Source organism: Xiphophorus maculatus, chromosome 23 (genome assembly GCF_002775205.1).
Source record: "Xiphophorus maculatus strain JP 163 A chromosome 23, X_maculatus-5.0-male, whole genome shotgun sequence".
NCBI classification, from domain to species: Eukaryota; Metazoa; Chordata; class Actinopteri; order Cyprinodontiformes; family Poeciliidae; genus Xiphophorus; species Xiphophorus maculatus.
In genome coordinates, this window is record NC_036465.1 from 15,590,462 (window position 1) to 15,606,300 (window position 15,839).

The window sequence follows — 15,839 nt, forward strand, 5'->3', positions numbered from 1 at the left end:
TCAAACATCAGGGAGGTAATGTAATAGAGTGACATTCAATGTCTCTCTTTCTGTGCATTTCTGCATGTGCGTAGACACCATGTCATTTCTTAAGTGGCCCCATTATGTTTGTGGTCTTCTAATGGTAACCCAATATGGCAGCAGAAACACATAAACACATGCTGTGGATGTTTGAGGAGCACAAGCTTTCAGGCAGCATGTATTTGTATGAGTTATTGTGATGGCCAATTATACTCCCAAACATTTACACATGAGACACTCGCAGAGAAAACTGTATGCAGACAGAGCAGATAATTAAGGATGAGCAAATAGGGAAATACAAACATGAGGATGCAAACAAATAGGATCAACGCTGGTACATTTGCATTAGTTATGTATGAGACAGCATTAAGTATCCAGCTCTAATTAATGGTTGCAAGGAAAGTAAGAAAAACCCGAAACATTATTTAAAGAAACAAAAAAAAAAAAAATACAGATGAAACCAACGCCATTAAATACTTGTAGAACTATAAAAATAATTATTTAACAGACTAAAAACTGGGACACACTATTATAACTCAAAGAGAAAGACATGGATCTATATTTCTATTACTGTGTAAGAGTTTTAAACCATCCCTAAATCTACTAATACTTTATTTTAGTATTACTTTATTTTAGCTGGAGTCTATTTAAAGTGTCTCAGGATGTTTAGGAACATGTTTTAGAGTTTTACCTTTTTCTGCTTTTTTACTTAATCTCTTATTGCAAACGACAGAGAGCCTTGCTGTGACGTCTGTTCAACAATGGACTTTCTTCCTGCTACTCTTCACTCCCAGTTAGCGACACAGAATGATGCTGCACTTTTAAGACTTTTGCTTGTGAAAGTTGTCTCATTTTCTTTCCGGTTCATTGTTAGCTGTATGTGTTGTTCTTTCACATAAAATGCAAATAAAATACATTACATTTATTGTTTTAACGCAAAAATGTGATAAAGATAGAGAACTATTAAAACCTCAAATGGCAAGTTTAGCTTTCTAAACAGGGAATGAGTATTTTAAAAAATTGCATCATTCACTTAAGAAGAATGACTGAAATTGTTGAATTTCCATAAAATGCTGCAAAGGGATGATCATTATAATGATTCTTTGATTCCTGACTTTTCACCTAGTCCACCAGAAGTTTAATAACGACATGCACAAAAGCACATAATCTGAATTATATCTGCAGGGGATAGAGCCTCCTGGAAAACCCTTCTCAGTGAAACCATCACTTAAAACAAACGTCTCATCCGGTGATGTTTGGCTTTTAAAAGCCACACTCCAAACCACCTTCCTCTCAGACTTTGGGGATTTGTTTGAAACCATTGTCTCTGCAGCGTTGGCCTTCTAAACACGCTCACGCAAACCCAACTGACTGGTTAAATTGGCTAATGTGCTCCAGCATGCACACATCCAGTGGGAATACCTTGAGCAAGACGGCTCTAAAAGCTCGCTTCACATTCTCCAGCGTAATGAGTTGAGGAGGGTTAATGAGCTGCAGGCCTACAGGCAGAAATTTGTTGAATGCTGATATGTCTTTCCTGATGAAGGAAATGTTTTATGATTCCATGTTTTAAAAACCCCCAAATAAGGCAAATTTAGCATCTCATTTTAATTTATGGATTGTCTGATGACATTTTTCAATCATCTTTTCTTTCAGTTGCTTTAAAGGACATTCAAAAATGTGTCTCAGATCAGAATAGAAATAATGTAGAGACAAGATGTAAATACTTTAAATCATGAGATTTAAGCTGCATATTTAGGTGTTAAATAAACTCCAGCAGCTGATTGGCTGGCCGATGTGAACTTTCTATTGGTTAGCATTGATCCTACCAAAATCTGTACTGTATGCCCTTCATTACAACACAAATACAAAAACTTGTGCAAGTTTTATTTACTGAAAAATGTGATAATATGCCTTACGTCTACCAGGTTACACGTTTTTTTATCTTATGTAAATCCCAAAGATGTGTTGTCCGTTTGAATTCAGCATCCTTTACTCTGATGCCGTCCATCTCTGTCCTCTGATTGGACCACAGGTATAAATGTGTCCACAGAGACACATTCAGGAGGATCCCTGAATTTTTTTCAGGTTTATAAAATCCCCTACAAAAAATAATCCATTAAGGTCCCTGAATCAACAATCTCACACCAACAACATATTTGATAGTTTAAGTTTGGTCCCGTTTGGTTAAGGTGAATAAGTACAAATAATTTGTATTTTATTAGAAACATATCGAGGCAGTCGAGGAGCTTTAGGAAAACACAAAACATAAAGACCAAAACCCCAAGAATTTATTGAAAAATTCTGCATTTATTTTGACCTGAAAACAACAAAAAAGACATTTTTTAAAGAGCACTACACAAGAGGAACAAAAATTGATCCCCCTTTACATTGAAAAGCTAATAACTCCTACAATCCTCGGTGCTATGCAGCTAACAAACATTCCCATAGGTTCAACTATCTCATTATTTCACCGAGCTGTCAGGAGGAGACGAGCTCAAATATCAGCGCAGATTGGTTTCCAGACGTAGTCACAAAGTACGTGATTGTACTTTTAAAATTAAATGTGCTGAAGAAAAAGGTACAACTCAAGTTTGTTGATTGGTTTGAAATCAACGGTAAAAACAGTTGGTCCTGGGTCTGTGGGTGTGATCAGTGTCTCTTCAGTCAGACTCTTCCTCTGAGCTGGCAGGAGTGGATACAGCTTCCTCCTCCTCTTCCTCCTCTGACTCCTGGTTGAATAAAACATTTCAGTAAGAACCACTGGGGCTCATTCATCTGTTATCATAGTGAAGATTTGAAAAGAAATTGTTGAATCTGAGGCTCAAAGTAAACTTTAATTAAAAACTTTTTTCATTTCGTTCAAAAATACTTTATCAGAAAGGGAAATTTAAATGTTAGCTCATATCATTCAAGTTTCTTCAAAACGTCATTGTGGATGCACAAAGGTGAAAAAACTCTGCCAACAAGAAATAAAAATAAACAAACATCAGTAAAACAGGGAAATGTACTCAAGAAGTCAAGCAGAAAATGGCAACTCCAGTCAAACAGGAAATTGCGCTGAGTTTCCCAAACAATTTGTTGTGAAAACAACTTTAGGTGAGATATTGATGTCAATTGATGCTTAATTAGTCTAAGACCAAAGTATCTGTCCTACAATGTGTTTGGTGAGTTAAGTGAGACACAAATATTCAACTGAAACTTAGACATGCTGCTGAAGAAATGCTGGATGTTACTGAAGTCTAGTGACTGAAAGTTTGTAATAGTGACATATAATCTAACAGAACTCAGATCGACTTCTTCAAAAAACTCCAGTCTGGAAATCCGAACAGCTCCTCTGTCATCAAGCAGCAAAGAAAACAGCCACTAAATTTGACTAGAGCGATGCGTTTTGAGTGGCTACACAAATTTCACAAATACAAGAGGAAAACATGTATATGTGCTTCCAGGGAAGATGTTGAAACTTAGACAGAAAATCAATCATAAATCTCTTTCATCTGTTAGTCAGAATTACTTTGCTGTTATCAGAGCGATGTTTGAAAATTGTGGCTTTTTCTTTTTGTTTTGAATCAATGCTTCTTTATGCTAATAGTATCCATGATTGGTTTTACCTTCTTCTTCCTCTTCTTCTTGGATTTGCTCTTGTGGTCGGAGTCGGAGGAACTATCGTCGCTGGTCTCAATGAACTCTCGGCTCTTGAAGCTGTCGTTTCCTCCTCGTTCCTTTTCTTTCTCTCCACCGCTGGACTTTCTCTTCTTCTCATCCTTTTTTCCACCAGATTTTCTCTTCTCTCTAAACGGTCGGAGGCGTAAGAAGACAATTAGGGATGTAACACGAGCTTCTTTAGGGGAAAAAAAAAAAGAGACACTGAAATAAAAGCCTTACTTCCTGGGACTGGAGGTCGATCCTCCTCCGCTTTCTTTGTATTCCTTCTTTAATTTGTCATATTGCCTCTTTGCCTCCCCTGCTTTTGTTTCCCATTCCTGAAAGAAATAGGAGTACAAGAAATCAGGGGTTTTGACTGAAGTGCTGCTCAATTAAAATATAAAATCTCTTCCAACAGGCCATGTCTCACCTCCTTCTCGTCTTTGTTCAGCTGTCTCCACATCTCTCCGGCCTTCTTGGATATCTCTGTGATGGAGATGCCGGGGTTCTCCGACTTGATGCGCTCGCGGCTGGAGTTTAGCCACAGCATGTAGGCGCTCATCGGCCTCTTGGGGCCGGCTTTGTCCTTCTGCTTCTTCTGCTCAGACACAAACAAAATAGAAATGTTGCTTTCATTGAGGACAATCTGAGACTTGGGAATATAGGTATTTTCTTTTGCTGCTTTCTCACCTCTTTGCGTGGTTTTCTTTCCTTTTTCTCTTTCACAACTTTGGCTTTTTTGGCCTTTTTCTTTGCGCTCTCGTCTTCGCTATCATCTCCTTCGTCGCTGCTGTCGCTGGCAGAAGCATTGCTGTCATACCTGATTGAAAGGCAAAACGTCGAATGAATCTGTGAAAATGCAAACGCAAGCTTCGATCTGAAGTTAAAAAAGTAAAAGCAAAGGCATTTACTCTTCTGCAATTTCCTCATCTTCCTCTCCAGGGTTGAAAGACTCGTCTAAGGCGAAAAACAGGAGCTTAGCCTTCTACTCTTCAAATTATTTCAAGAATTCAGATGCTGAATCGGTCACTTACCGCTTCCACTTCCGTCTGAATCGTCACTGTCGTTGCCCTCCTCCCGGATCTTTCCCTCAGCCTTCATCCTCTCCAGGTAGGCATCGTGCTGGTCTTCGTCAGAGTCGCTGTACTCATCGATTTTGCCCTTCATGCCCTGGAACCAAAACTCACAGTCAGGGAAACACCTCCACAAATCAACATAAAACAACTTAATATAGACTGTTTGCAGCTGTTTGCAATCAGAGCCAACCCGGACCGTCTCTGGTTTTGTTGTTGGCAGAGATGCATCAACTAATCAGGATCCAAATGCAGCGTTTCCCCGTGTATCATAAGGCTGGCGGGCTACCAGGCTTCACTTGCGCCTCCACCAGGCTAAACATCGTTTGCTTATTTGTTACTGGGTTTTTTATACACCAGTGACGATGATAGCAAAGACAGGTTAAAGACTCTTTGGTGAATTGGTAGGAAGGGCAATGGAAACATAATATGGTCAGTATGTGAACACATATGGAGACTGATGTCAGGTGTCTTTATTCACCTGAACTCCATAACCACTGCCTGTCTCTACCAGTCTATAGGCTAACGCTAACTTCAGCGAATAAAGTGACAAGTCATGGATAAAAGATCAATTGAAGTGCAAAAAATTTATTTTAATTGTATTTTTTTATGTTTGCCTTTTTTAAGACTTTCTAGTTGGTACTTAGGTATTGTTAATGCCTTTGAATAAACACATAGCTACTTAGTTATATTTTCACATTTTCAGTCAACTTTAAACTTTGTAACTCAAATAACACGGTGGGTTGCTGGGTGACTGCCCTAGCACTCCTACCACCAGGCTTAGCAAGTTTTCCAGGGGAAAACCTGCTAATATGAACATTTTCCCCCTGATCTTTGATCCATGGGCCAAATACTGAAAAATCTGTTTTCCCACAGAGACTGGTACCGCTTCTCCTTAAAGGACATATTTAAATAAACGGTAAATGATGGGATCAGTCTGGTAAAGAGTGCATTTGGTAATTTCAAAATTAGTTTTAAAACCAAGTAAAAAAAAAAAAAAGAAAGTAAGTAAAACAGAAGCAACAGTGCAAGACCAGAGTACAGATAGGGACATTGTGCCTTTTAGAGAATTCCACTGTGCCTTGGCCAGATTTAAAATATACACATTATCCCCCCTATTTATAATAAAAATAATAATGCCTGCCATCAGAGCAGGAATCTTTAAAATTACATTTTAAACCCATTTTAAAGGGATTTTGCAGCTGTAATTTTACTTCACATCACCCAAAGTTTTACAGCCTGCACCTCTCTGGACCTTCTATAATGGTTCTAAATAGGTTTGGCTAAAAATAATAAGAAGCTATCCGATGTTTATAAATAGATATAATAGCACATGCAGTTTTTTTTAATAAAAAATGGCATTGAAGTTTCAGGATAGAATGAATCTAATAAGAAAAGCTTCCTGTTATTAGAGGGTTTTTATACTTTTGACATAAGATCTTCATCTTGAGTAAATTAACTTAAGGTGCAAGTAAAAAGCCCGTTGGCTCAAGCTAATCCTTCATAGACATGGAAACCAGTCGGGCTATTCTCTCCTCGCCCCCACACGGTCCGTCCCAGCTCCATGCATCTTTATCCACGGCCTTCTGGCTGACAGAAGCATCCAGTTAGGGAGGCGGCCATTAATACATCAACAGGAAATGGAGAGGAGCTCCATTTGTTCTCATTGCCGTTCTCTGCCGACTCCATCACCATGGCGACAGATGATCGCAATGTGGGGAGAAACTTGGCGAAACTCTAAGCCAGCAGGAGCTCGTACTTGTCAGCAGAACGTTGCAGGTGGTGCAATCAACGCGGTCGAGTGTTAAACACCAAAAGCCCCCAGGCAGCACATTAGTCAGCACAATGCAAACACACAGAGTTATCAGAGTGATCAGCCTCATACACACCCTCCTCCAATCCACATGGCCCATGATTAGCAATAATTCATTTGAGATTCATCAAGTAATCTGACAAGATTATCCCCCAGAATCCTGCTTGGATCCATCAGCGGCACACCATGCAATCAGAAATCACTCCACACCAATCAACTCGGGTTCCTTCAGCCACACGAGGCGCCCGCAACCATACCCACCTTCTTCTACAGGGTTTACAGACACAGACACACAGGAGAAGGGTGACATGAATCAATATCTGTAAAGGAAAACTGCTGTAATGTTTTAATTTTACAAACTAGAATGAGTTCATTTCCTCATAAATTACCTCTTTGAAGCCTCTGTTCTTGATGTTGAGCTTCTTGGCATTAACAAAGTCAAACAGTTTGCCATATTCCTCCCTACAAAAAAAAAAAAAAAAAGACAAGGAGAATAATTTGGGTTTAATAAACCCAGATTTTGCAAAATGGAAAACAATAAATTAATATAGCCAGACATTCATTCTCAGACCACTGAAGAAAAGCTTTAGCAGTAATTAAACAATGAGTAATTATGGTAATCCATAGTCGGGCTGCAGATGCTGATTATTTCAATAATCGATAAATTCTATTAATTATGCTGGCAATTGGATAAAAAAAATAAACACATTCTGCAGAAATTTCATTTAACCACTTAACATTTTTGATACAATATTAAAAATACATTAAAAAATACTGTTAATTCTTTTGTTAAATTAGAAATTTAAAATGTTTTTTGACTAACATTGAAGAGTTTGAAGCTTAAACGATTCCACTTAGGAGTTCTGGGTAGAACATTTTTACAGACAAAGGCTTTTTTTCCATCTTAACTGCAAGATGTATTTATTTTTTGTACAGTTTTGGCTTAATTACAGCTGAGTGTTTTGTTCTTTCAGCAAAAGGCCTTTTTAAGTCTGTATACTGCAGTTGGTGATTAACTGATTACTAAAACTGTTGACAGTTGTTTAAATAATCGATTAATCACAATTATTCCGATTAATTGTTTCAGCCCTAAAAAGAATTTATTTGATTTCCTGCCTACTTCAGCAGGTCAGCCGGTCTAACTAAAGCATCTTTCTCAAAATAATTGCTCATTTATCAAAACAGATCACACATTTGTGACGCTTTTCTATTGTTATGTCATCAATCGATTTATGTTCACACTTTAGTTTTCTAAATCAAAATTAGATTTACAAAACGCTTTTAGATTCCCACCCCCATTTTTCAGCACAGCCCAGCACAACTGGAACAAGTTCCAGAAAAATCTGATAACATAGAAAGTCTTTCAATAAACACTGAAGCCCCTTCCTCTTCTTCGCCAGTGCAGCTGTCGTCTTTCCACATAGCTGAAACCTGAAACACAGCGTGTGAATGAGGCGGCCTCACCTCTCGATGCTGCTGAACGTGTACTGGTTTCCTTGCTTGGTCTCGATCTCAAAGTCAAAGGACCGCGTCGTGGTGGTGCCTCTGGCGAAGTTGACGCAGGAGATTTCCTCAAAGCGCAGGTGAACCGGGGGCTTGTGGACGTAGATGAAGCCCCTTTCCAGAGGGTAGAGGAGGCCTGAAGACGCCTTGTAGGAGCAGGTGATGCACTGAGCGCCAGAGTGGCTGTGGAGGAGAAGAGGGTCTTATTAAGATTTATTAATTAAAATTAAAATCTTCCAAAAAGTGTGCTTGAGATGCATCCTACCCTTGGAAGTTTCCAGGCACAGTGATTTTGCGGTTGACCAGGGCCTTCATCACCCTGCTGACCATCTCATAAAGAGACCCAGACATGTTTTTACTGAGTTTGCCCTCGAAGCGTTTTTCCACATCCTCCCTGTGGTAGAGTTGACAGGGAAAAAAAAACTGTCTGAATGCAAATATTTGATGGGATTTCTGAGAAGAAAATTAAAGAGGCTATCACACTGGTAAAGCCGTTTCCGCTTTACCAGAAACAGCTTTAAAAGCATAATAAAAGCTCTAAAAACCATAAAATGGCTCCTTAAAGGCTTTTGGTGCCACCTAGTGGAAAGCATGAAGATAGTAAAGAAAGCCTTGCAAAAAGTATCCACAGCCATCGAACTTTTCCACATTTTTTTTATGTTACAACCAAAAAGTTATTTTTTTTATCCACAAATAAAAATCAACAAAGCGACTCTTTTACAGACCTAAATCCTACAAAGGTGTAAATAGAAAAAACATTTTATTAATAAAAATAAAATAAGCAATGTTTTAATAAATACTAATTTAAACATACATATGTTTTTTTTTTACCAGTAACACATAAAAAATATCTTAAAACTGGTGAAAACCTTTTGTTATATATTAAAATAAAAGTGTATATGCCACACTTTTCATTCATTTGTAAAAAAAAAAAAAAAAAGAAAACAAAAGAAACTTTGAAAAACCAATTTTATTGCCTTTCAGTGTTGCTTTGTAATGTGACAAAACGTGGAAAGGCTTGTGTGTATTTTACAAGATTATATTTATTTTAATGACCCATCTTCAGGGTTGTGGCAATAAAGATCAGCCTTCTCCTAACGTACTCACTCGCTCATGTTGAGGGTTAGGTTGATATCCTCTTCCTTAGAAAAAAGCAGAATGAGGAAGTGATAACGCGTCTGACCCTGCTTGATGGGAGGATCCAGACTGATCTATGAAGACAAACAGGGAAGGTGAGAAACATCAGAGTGAAGTGAAACTTCAGGACAGAAATACTAGAAACCTGGAAAAGAGAAGAGAGACGTTCACTCACCACAAAGAACATCTGCCGCTGATCCTTGTGAGGCAGCAGGAAGAGTCGCAGCACGGTGGTGTAGGGAATCTTGTAGTCGAAAGTTTTACCGTGCAAGTGGAGGAATGTCGGATAGATCCGAATATCATATCTGTAAGAATAGGCCAAAAGAGAAATGAAAGAAAAGATAAATTAAAAAACACATTTTAAAAGTCATTTTTTATTCCTTTAATAAGTATGTTTTCTTTGTTGCTTTAAAGGCTTTATCCTGTGGCATATTTTTGTTTTTTTGTTCATTTTTAAACCAAAAAGAAGATATATTAGGAAAACATACAAACAACAAGATAGTCTGCATTAGACATTTGGAAAAATAAGAAGTAGAAAATAACAAAAATGTTATTCTTTTGAGCTTGAGAGCATATATTTGGGAGCTAAAGGAGACTAAAACACATAAGTTTAGTCAAGGAGTAATGCATTAATCGGTGAAAACACCAAACCGAAAACTCTTGATTGGTGAAATGTTAAAATCAAGTGGGAAATCAAATATAAATAAAATGGCTGCTTTTGTTCAGCATGACACGTTTATCCTGATACGTTTTTATCACTATGTGGGAATCTGAAATGATCGTTTTGTTGGTCTCCTACCTTCCTCTGGGCGTGAGACACTGAAGCTCCTTGAAGATACAAACAGCGTCTCCTGTGGCCTGAATGACATCAGCCTTTGACAAAACGTTCTGGGCAAACGCCTGGAGGAAACAAAACACACAAGCCATTTAATGTTACCATCAACGTTCATAAAGCCAAATTAGTTCCCAGAACCGCTTTTCAATAACCATTAAAAAATGTTAGTGATCCAGCATCACCTCCACAGGGTCTTGTCGTTCGTCAGTCTGACTGGGCGGGACGTAGAATCGGACCTCCATGAGAGAAACCTCGGTGTCGTCGTTCTGGTGGAACTCCAGTGTGACTTCGTTCTTCCCAGTGGCACACTGGGAAACGTTGGACAGAGGGATCTCGAACGCTGTGTGGTCGTTGATATCAAACGACAGCAGCGGTCCTGAAAAAAGAGCGAGTCTCTTTCAGCTTTGAATAATCACAGTCATCCAGGAGGTGCTGTATTATATTTGAAATTTCCAGTGTTGTATAAAGTACTGAAATCTCAGAGTCAAGTAAAAGTACAAGTACCTCTCCAAAATACGACTTAAGTCGAAGTCACTGACTGAAATGTTACTTGAGTAAAAGTCCTAAAGTATCTGAAACTTCTTGTACTTAAGTATGGAAATTACTGTAAAAATGGATGTACTCAAGTAATGTAATGAAAAGTACAAGTAAAAAGTAAAACAAGGCAAGTTTGAATGACATTTCTTATATTTTGGTAAACTTGTCAAATAAACTTAAAATAATGTACCCAACCAAGTGCAGGCAAAATGAAACCTGCTAATAACTTGTTCCAGTTTTAAAGAGTAGCACATGTTAATGGTTTGTGGTTTTGAACTTGCATGCCTTTCCTATATTCGTTAAATTTAGTCTAAATTGCTATCGCTATGGCTTCTGTCCCCCATTGAACTAGGGTGACCAGACGTCCTCTTTTTCCCGGACATGTCCTACTTTTCAGACCTAAAAAGATGTCCGGGGGGAATTTAAAAATTGTCCGGGATTTTGGTCAATTACCTCAAAACACATTACATAGCTTACAGTGCATTATAGGGCACGGCGCTGCGTGTCACGTAATCCCTGAGCCGCGTCAGTGCGGGCAGCACTCTTCTCTGTTCGTCCCTCCCTTTCACCCGGTGTAAGGTGTTCTGATTTCCCCAACAATGGGAGAAGCGAAACAGGTGTATCCTATTGGAGGTGATGAACAAGCCCAGACAAGCAGGCTACGGACTTTGTTCGGTAGCCTACTTGCTAATCAGTAGGTGGGGTCAAAACACTTTGTTTCTCTCTCTCGCTTTTTTGTAACGAGTAACTAAACCACACATTGAAAATGTATCGGAGTAAAAGTACGCAATTAAGTTTGGAAATATAGTGAAGTAAAAGTGAAAGTCATCAAAACTTTTCATACTCGAGGAAAGTATGAAGTACTCCAAAATATACTTAAGTAAAGTAGTGAAGTATTTGTACTTTGTTACTATACAACACTGGAAATTTCCATGCTTCCCCAAATTTGTAGATTTTTCTGGACACTTACTGAAAAAAAATAATTGATTTTATTATCCATAAATCATGAAACGACATCAAGTTTCCGGTGCAACACTCTGGTAACCATCTATGTCGATGTATGGATATGGATTTAAAAACAAATAAACCTGAATTAAACTACTTCTTAAGAAAGACAGTTTCCTTTATAATCATTAATATCTTTGCTTTGCTTGGCCTTTACTTTTGTCCAGTTAACAAACCACAGGTCTATTTTTGACATGATAACATAAGAGCATATGTAAACACCAAAAGCGATGAAAATGAGACGGAAAAGAGAATAAAGTTTGACGGGTCAAACATTTCTCCATATTCTAATTTTCTGGGTTTCCAGATGTTTAAGGACTGTGTAGAAACAAAGTGTATTTGACTTCAGTGACTCTATGCCGGCTTGTTTACCTGAGAACTTGGCCGTCCCCCAGTTCCAGCCCTTCACAGACATGTCCTTCTCTGACAAGTCCATCTTGTAGTTCAACTTGAAAAACTCTGATAGCTTCTCAAAGTCCTGCAGAGCGAAAAATAAAACAGCAAAGAAACAGAAAGATGAGAGGCGTAAACGGTAGACGGAGAAGTCCTGACAGACTTCGCGGTGAACGGGTCAGAGCCCATTAAAACACGGCCTAGAAGGAAGCAGGAATGGCGGATAATTAATCACAATGTGATTGGGACTGTGCCGCCGGGGAACACAGGAGATGAATGTAATCCATCCGCCTCGTCTGTACTCCGACAATCAGCTCGTTTATTTATCCTGCAGGCCAGCTTACAACTGGAGAGGACGCACACACAGCGACAAACACATGGTCACTGAAACACACACACACAATCCCAGCAGTACAAACACATGTGGAAGTGATTGTGGGAGCAAGTGTGCGTAGAGAGGAATCAGCTAATTTACGCACCTGGGTATCTGCCTGTCCATAGAGTTATTAGAGCCAATTAGAGTGTGTGTGTGGGCGTGTGTGTGTGTGTACACTAAAGGTCATAAGGATATTTGTTGATCTGGATTAAAGAACTGTTTGTACCATCCGTAAATAAAAGTGTGAATACGTAAAATCGGGAGTTGCTGTTTTGCAGAAGCCAATTTAATAAGAACAAACACACACATCTCATTTCCATCACAGATATAAACATTCACTTACACAACATCACTACATCCTCTGTGTTTTAGGTTTCAAAGACTTTCTTCGAATCTCTTAAAGACATTTTTTGGACTGTGGCTCTATTTTTGCTGCTACTTTTTATCCACTCCTGGTACCAAACAATGAAGAAGATAAACAGAGCAGGCAGACAAGAGAAGCGACAGCGCTGAAAAACAATGTGTCCTCCAGTGTTCACAAAAACATTTGAACTACAACTGCCAAACTGGTAGATGTGAGACTGTCTCTCATGAAGGACATTTTTGAAACACACTGGACAATTTACACGCATGCTGCTGATTCGTATTTAGTTTAGTAGTGTGTATTGTGGTGACCTCTGACATTTTCATATTTTACACTGGACTTTAAACATTGTAGATGAGGATTTTATACATACAACAAATTACAGCAGTTATTGTTACAGTGTTTGAAGAAGGTAGTGATGATAGATGATTGTGAGCTTTGATGAAGAGGACTTTGAGATGAAACTGCAAGAAATAGAGGATTTCTTTACTTCTGATAGTGTCTTTTTTAACTCAAGCTCTACAGTAACTTCATACTTTGACTTTTACTACCCTGATGTCCTCACCTGATGTAAATTTCATACCAACGTGCTAAAGCTGATGGAAAACAATGGAGAACACCATGAGGGTACAGAGGAAAATGTTGTAATTGCAAAATCACCATTATTATTTTAATATCAGACAGCTCTGCCAAAAAATAAGCTACCTACTAAAGAATAGTTGCTGTTTTGATGGAAACATTAAATATTGATTGGGCACAAACAGAACGAGAACCAAAGAGGTTTCATTGTTAAGCCTGAGCAGAAGTAATGAAGGAGCCGTCAGCCTCCTGAAGACGATCGCAGCTCAGCGATTCGACACTCTCTGGCAGTGATTCACCATCTTCCTCAGGACATTTCACAGGGACGGATAAATCAAACTGTCTGCTCCGCACGCCAGCAGCTAAATCTCTCGCCAATTCTCAATTACCAACACTAACTGTGGGATAATAAACAATGACATCACGGCTTTCCCCCCAAAACCAGAGGATCTATATTCCACCAAAAATATGCTGATTAACCCCAGGAGACAGTCGCAGCCTGCAGGTTGTACCCACACCCTCATCCCTGTGTTACAGTTACATCCTGACGTTCTCCATACACTCAGAGAAAAGACTATTTAAAACAATGTTGAGATACAAAAGAACAATGATTTTTTTTTTTTCTCACCATCTTGTTTTCTGAGCTAAATTGCTCCAGTGAATTGACATAAACACCGACTCAGGAGAGTTGATGATTGCACTGTTTATGAACCATGCATACTGGCGCTGGTTTCCCTCATTAATCCCATTAGGGGTTTGAGGAGAGAAGTCGACTGATTCACAGGACTCTGACAGAAACCCACACGCACTTAGCGCATGGCAGCCCTTTTCACACCAAGCACACTGGAGTTTATCTGTCGAAAACAACAGGGAAAGAACGGGAGCTGTTTATCAGACGGCACTTTAAAACCCGAGCCTCCTTTATCAGAAGGAAAAGCCCATTCGTTCTGAGGAACATTTTTATTTCCCAGCAATATTAAAATGCAATAACTCCATCGGACTGAGTCATTTGGGAATGATTAGCTAAATACACACAGAAGCAGAGCTTACCGTGTCCCTGAAGCCGTCATATTTGTAGACGTGCCCCGTGCTGGTGCCGAGTTTGATGCCGTGGCCTAAACACACGCGCCTCCACTGCGCCTGGTTGAGCTCTCCGGCCGGGATGCTGTCCACCTTCCCAGTCTTGTTGTTCTTATAAACCACATTCTGTTTGCTGAAACGCAGCCGTCCGTCATTCTGCAGGGACACAACGCAGATCTGGGTTTCTCTTTTCATAATACTCAAGAAGAGAGCAGATAAAAGTCATCAAATTTATTCATATTTCACTTTTTAAAACAACTTTAGCTGGCAAAAAGGTATACATATTTATGACAAATAATGAGGGGCATGAGTCCTTTTGAAAGGCACTATAAGATTTGATATAAACAGGTTAAAACAAAATTAGGTTGTTTTTTAACTAGGTGGGTCATATAGTAAAAAGATGGTGCTCTTACGTACCCATGAGCCTTTGACCTCCTGATAGATCTCGTTGAACTCCAGCATGTCCCCCATGTTGGCTGCAGGCGATGACTGATGCTCTACAGAGAGTCCGAGAACTGGATCAGATACACACATCCACAGATTATGGAAAGCACATGTGCTACTTCAAAACTCAAGTCAGAAGACGTCAAGATATATTTATCACAACTGACTCAAAAGCTTTAAGTGAGCTTGTACACTAAGAAACGGCGGGGTAGTATCATTGCAATTACTGTTAATATAAAGGAGGAGTTTTTCCTATGTAATTAGTTTTCACTGTAGTGAAATTGAGCTGTAGCACAGTTTTGTATTTTCCAGGAGCAGAATAAAGGCTAAGCTAGCTGAAAATACATGAGGTGCACTTCTTTTGTGTTAAAATGCTTGATGGGCTCCAGCAATCTTAAAAGAAGTAAACGACACGCGCTACAACACCGCCCAGCAGAGGCACGCCGAGCATTTAATCAAGCGCCCGGACAGAGCAAGGCCGGCATGAGGAAAACAAATCGCGATTCAAAAGGTTTAAACGTCAAACAAAAGCACTCAAAATAAACCTCACAAGCGCTTTGCGATCTCCGCTGCCTCACAATAACCACTGACCCCACTTCTATCTAAAACAGAAAATACCGTATGAAAACGTGAAACCTTACAATCACTGACGAACCTCTGTTTCCCGCGTGTAGCATCAGGAGCTAGCGCTACGTCACAGGAAGTGGCAAGCGGTGTTTGTATCTGTGTCTGGCTAAGTAAAAACATTTTTTTTTATTGGTTTATCTATATATTAAAAAACGTGTAATGAAATGTACTGAAAGCAACTATATGTTGTAAGTAAATTACTGGTTTACTCAAATTTGACAATAATAAGACGGAAGGGAGTTTGCGCAGATCATAACTGACTACAGTAACAACCAACTGCCACAAGAGGGCGCGCAATGATTCTGGTAAGAACTCCATATATTCCCAAACTGCATATTCTGACCCAAAAGAACTTTAAATACAAAGTGCGAAGAGGCGCGACTAGTTTTAATGTATATTATTATTAT

At 39.1% G+C, this 15,839-nt stretch overlaps 1 protein-coding gene across 5 annotated transcripts; it reads right to left on the minus strand.

The window, feature by feature from the left end:
• Positions 1 to 2,315: 2,315 nt before the first annotated feature.
• ssrp1 (structure specific recognition protein 1) lies at positions 2,316 to 15,527 on the minus strand. Of its 5 annotated transcripts, none has more exons than XM_023328962.1 (19): positions 15,447 to 15,527; positions 14,779 to 14,858; positions 14,332 to 14,517; positions 11,942 to 12,047; positions 10,210 to 10,403; positions 9,992 to 10,092; positions 9,368 to 9,497; positions 9,163 to 9,266; positions 8,321 to 8,449; positions 8,017 to 8,238; positions 6,942 to 7,014; positions 6,814 to 6,819; positions 4,701 to 4,836; positions 4,578 to 4,623; positions 4,357 to 4,486; positions 4,097 to 4,264; positions 3,907 to 4,004; positions 3,633 to 3,813; positions 2,316 to 2,753 (listed from the first exon to the last, which is right to left on the minus strand). In XM_023328962.1, the coding sequence occupies exons 2-19, from the start codon at positions 14,830 to 14,832 to the stop codon at positions 2,685 to 2,687; spliced, it is 2,133 nt and encodes a 710-aa protein (XP_023184730.1). In that variant the 5' UTR covers positions 14,833 to 14,858; positions 15,447 to 15,527; the 3' UTR covers positions 2,316 to 2,684. The 5 variants fall into 5 exon arrangements, with proteins under 5 accessions (XP_023184730.1, XP_023184729.1, XP_023184728.1 ...); XM_023328961.1 differs by having other exon boundaries at positions 14,779 to 14,876; positions 15,447 to 15,500; XM_023328960.1 differs by having other exon boundaries at positions 15,461 to 15,479.
• Positions 15,528 to 15,839: the final 312 nt, after the last annotated feature.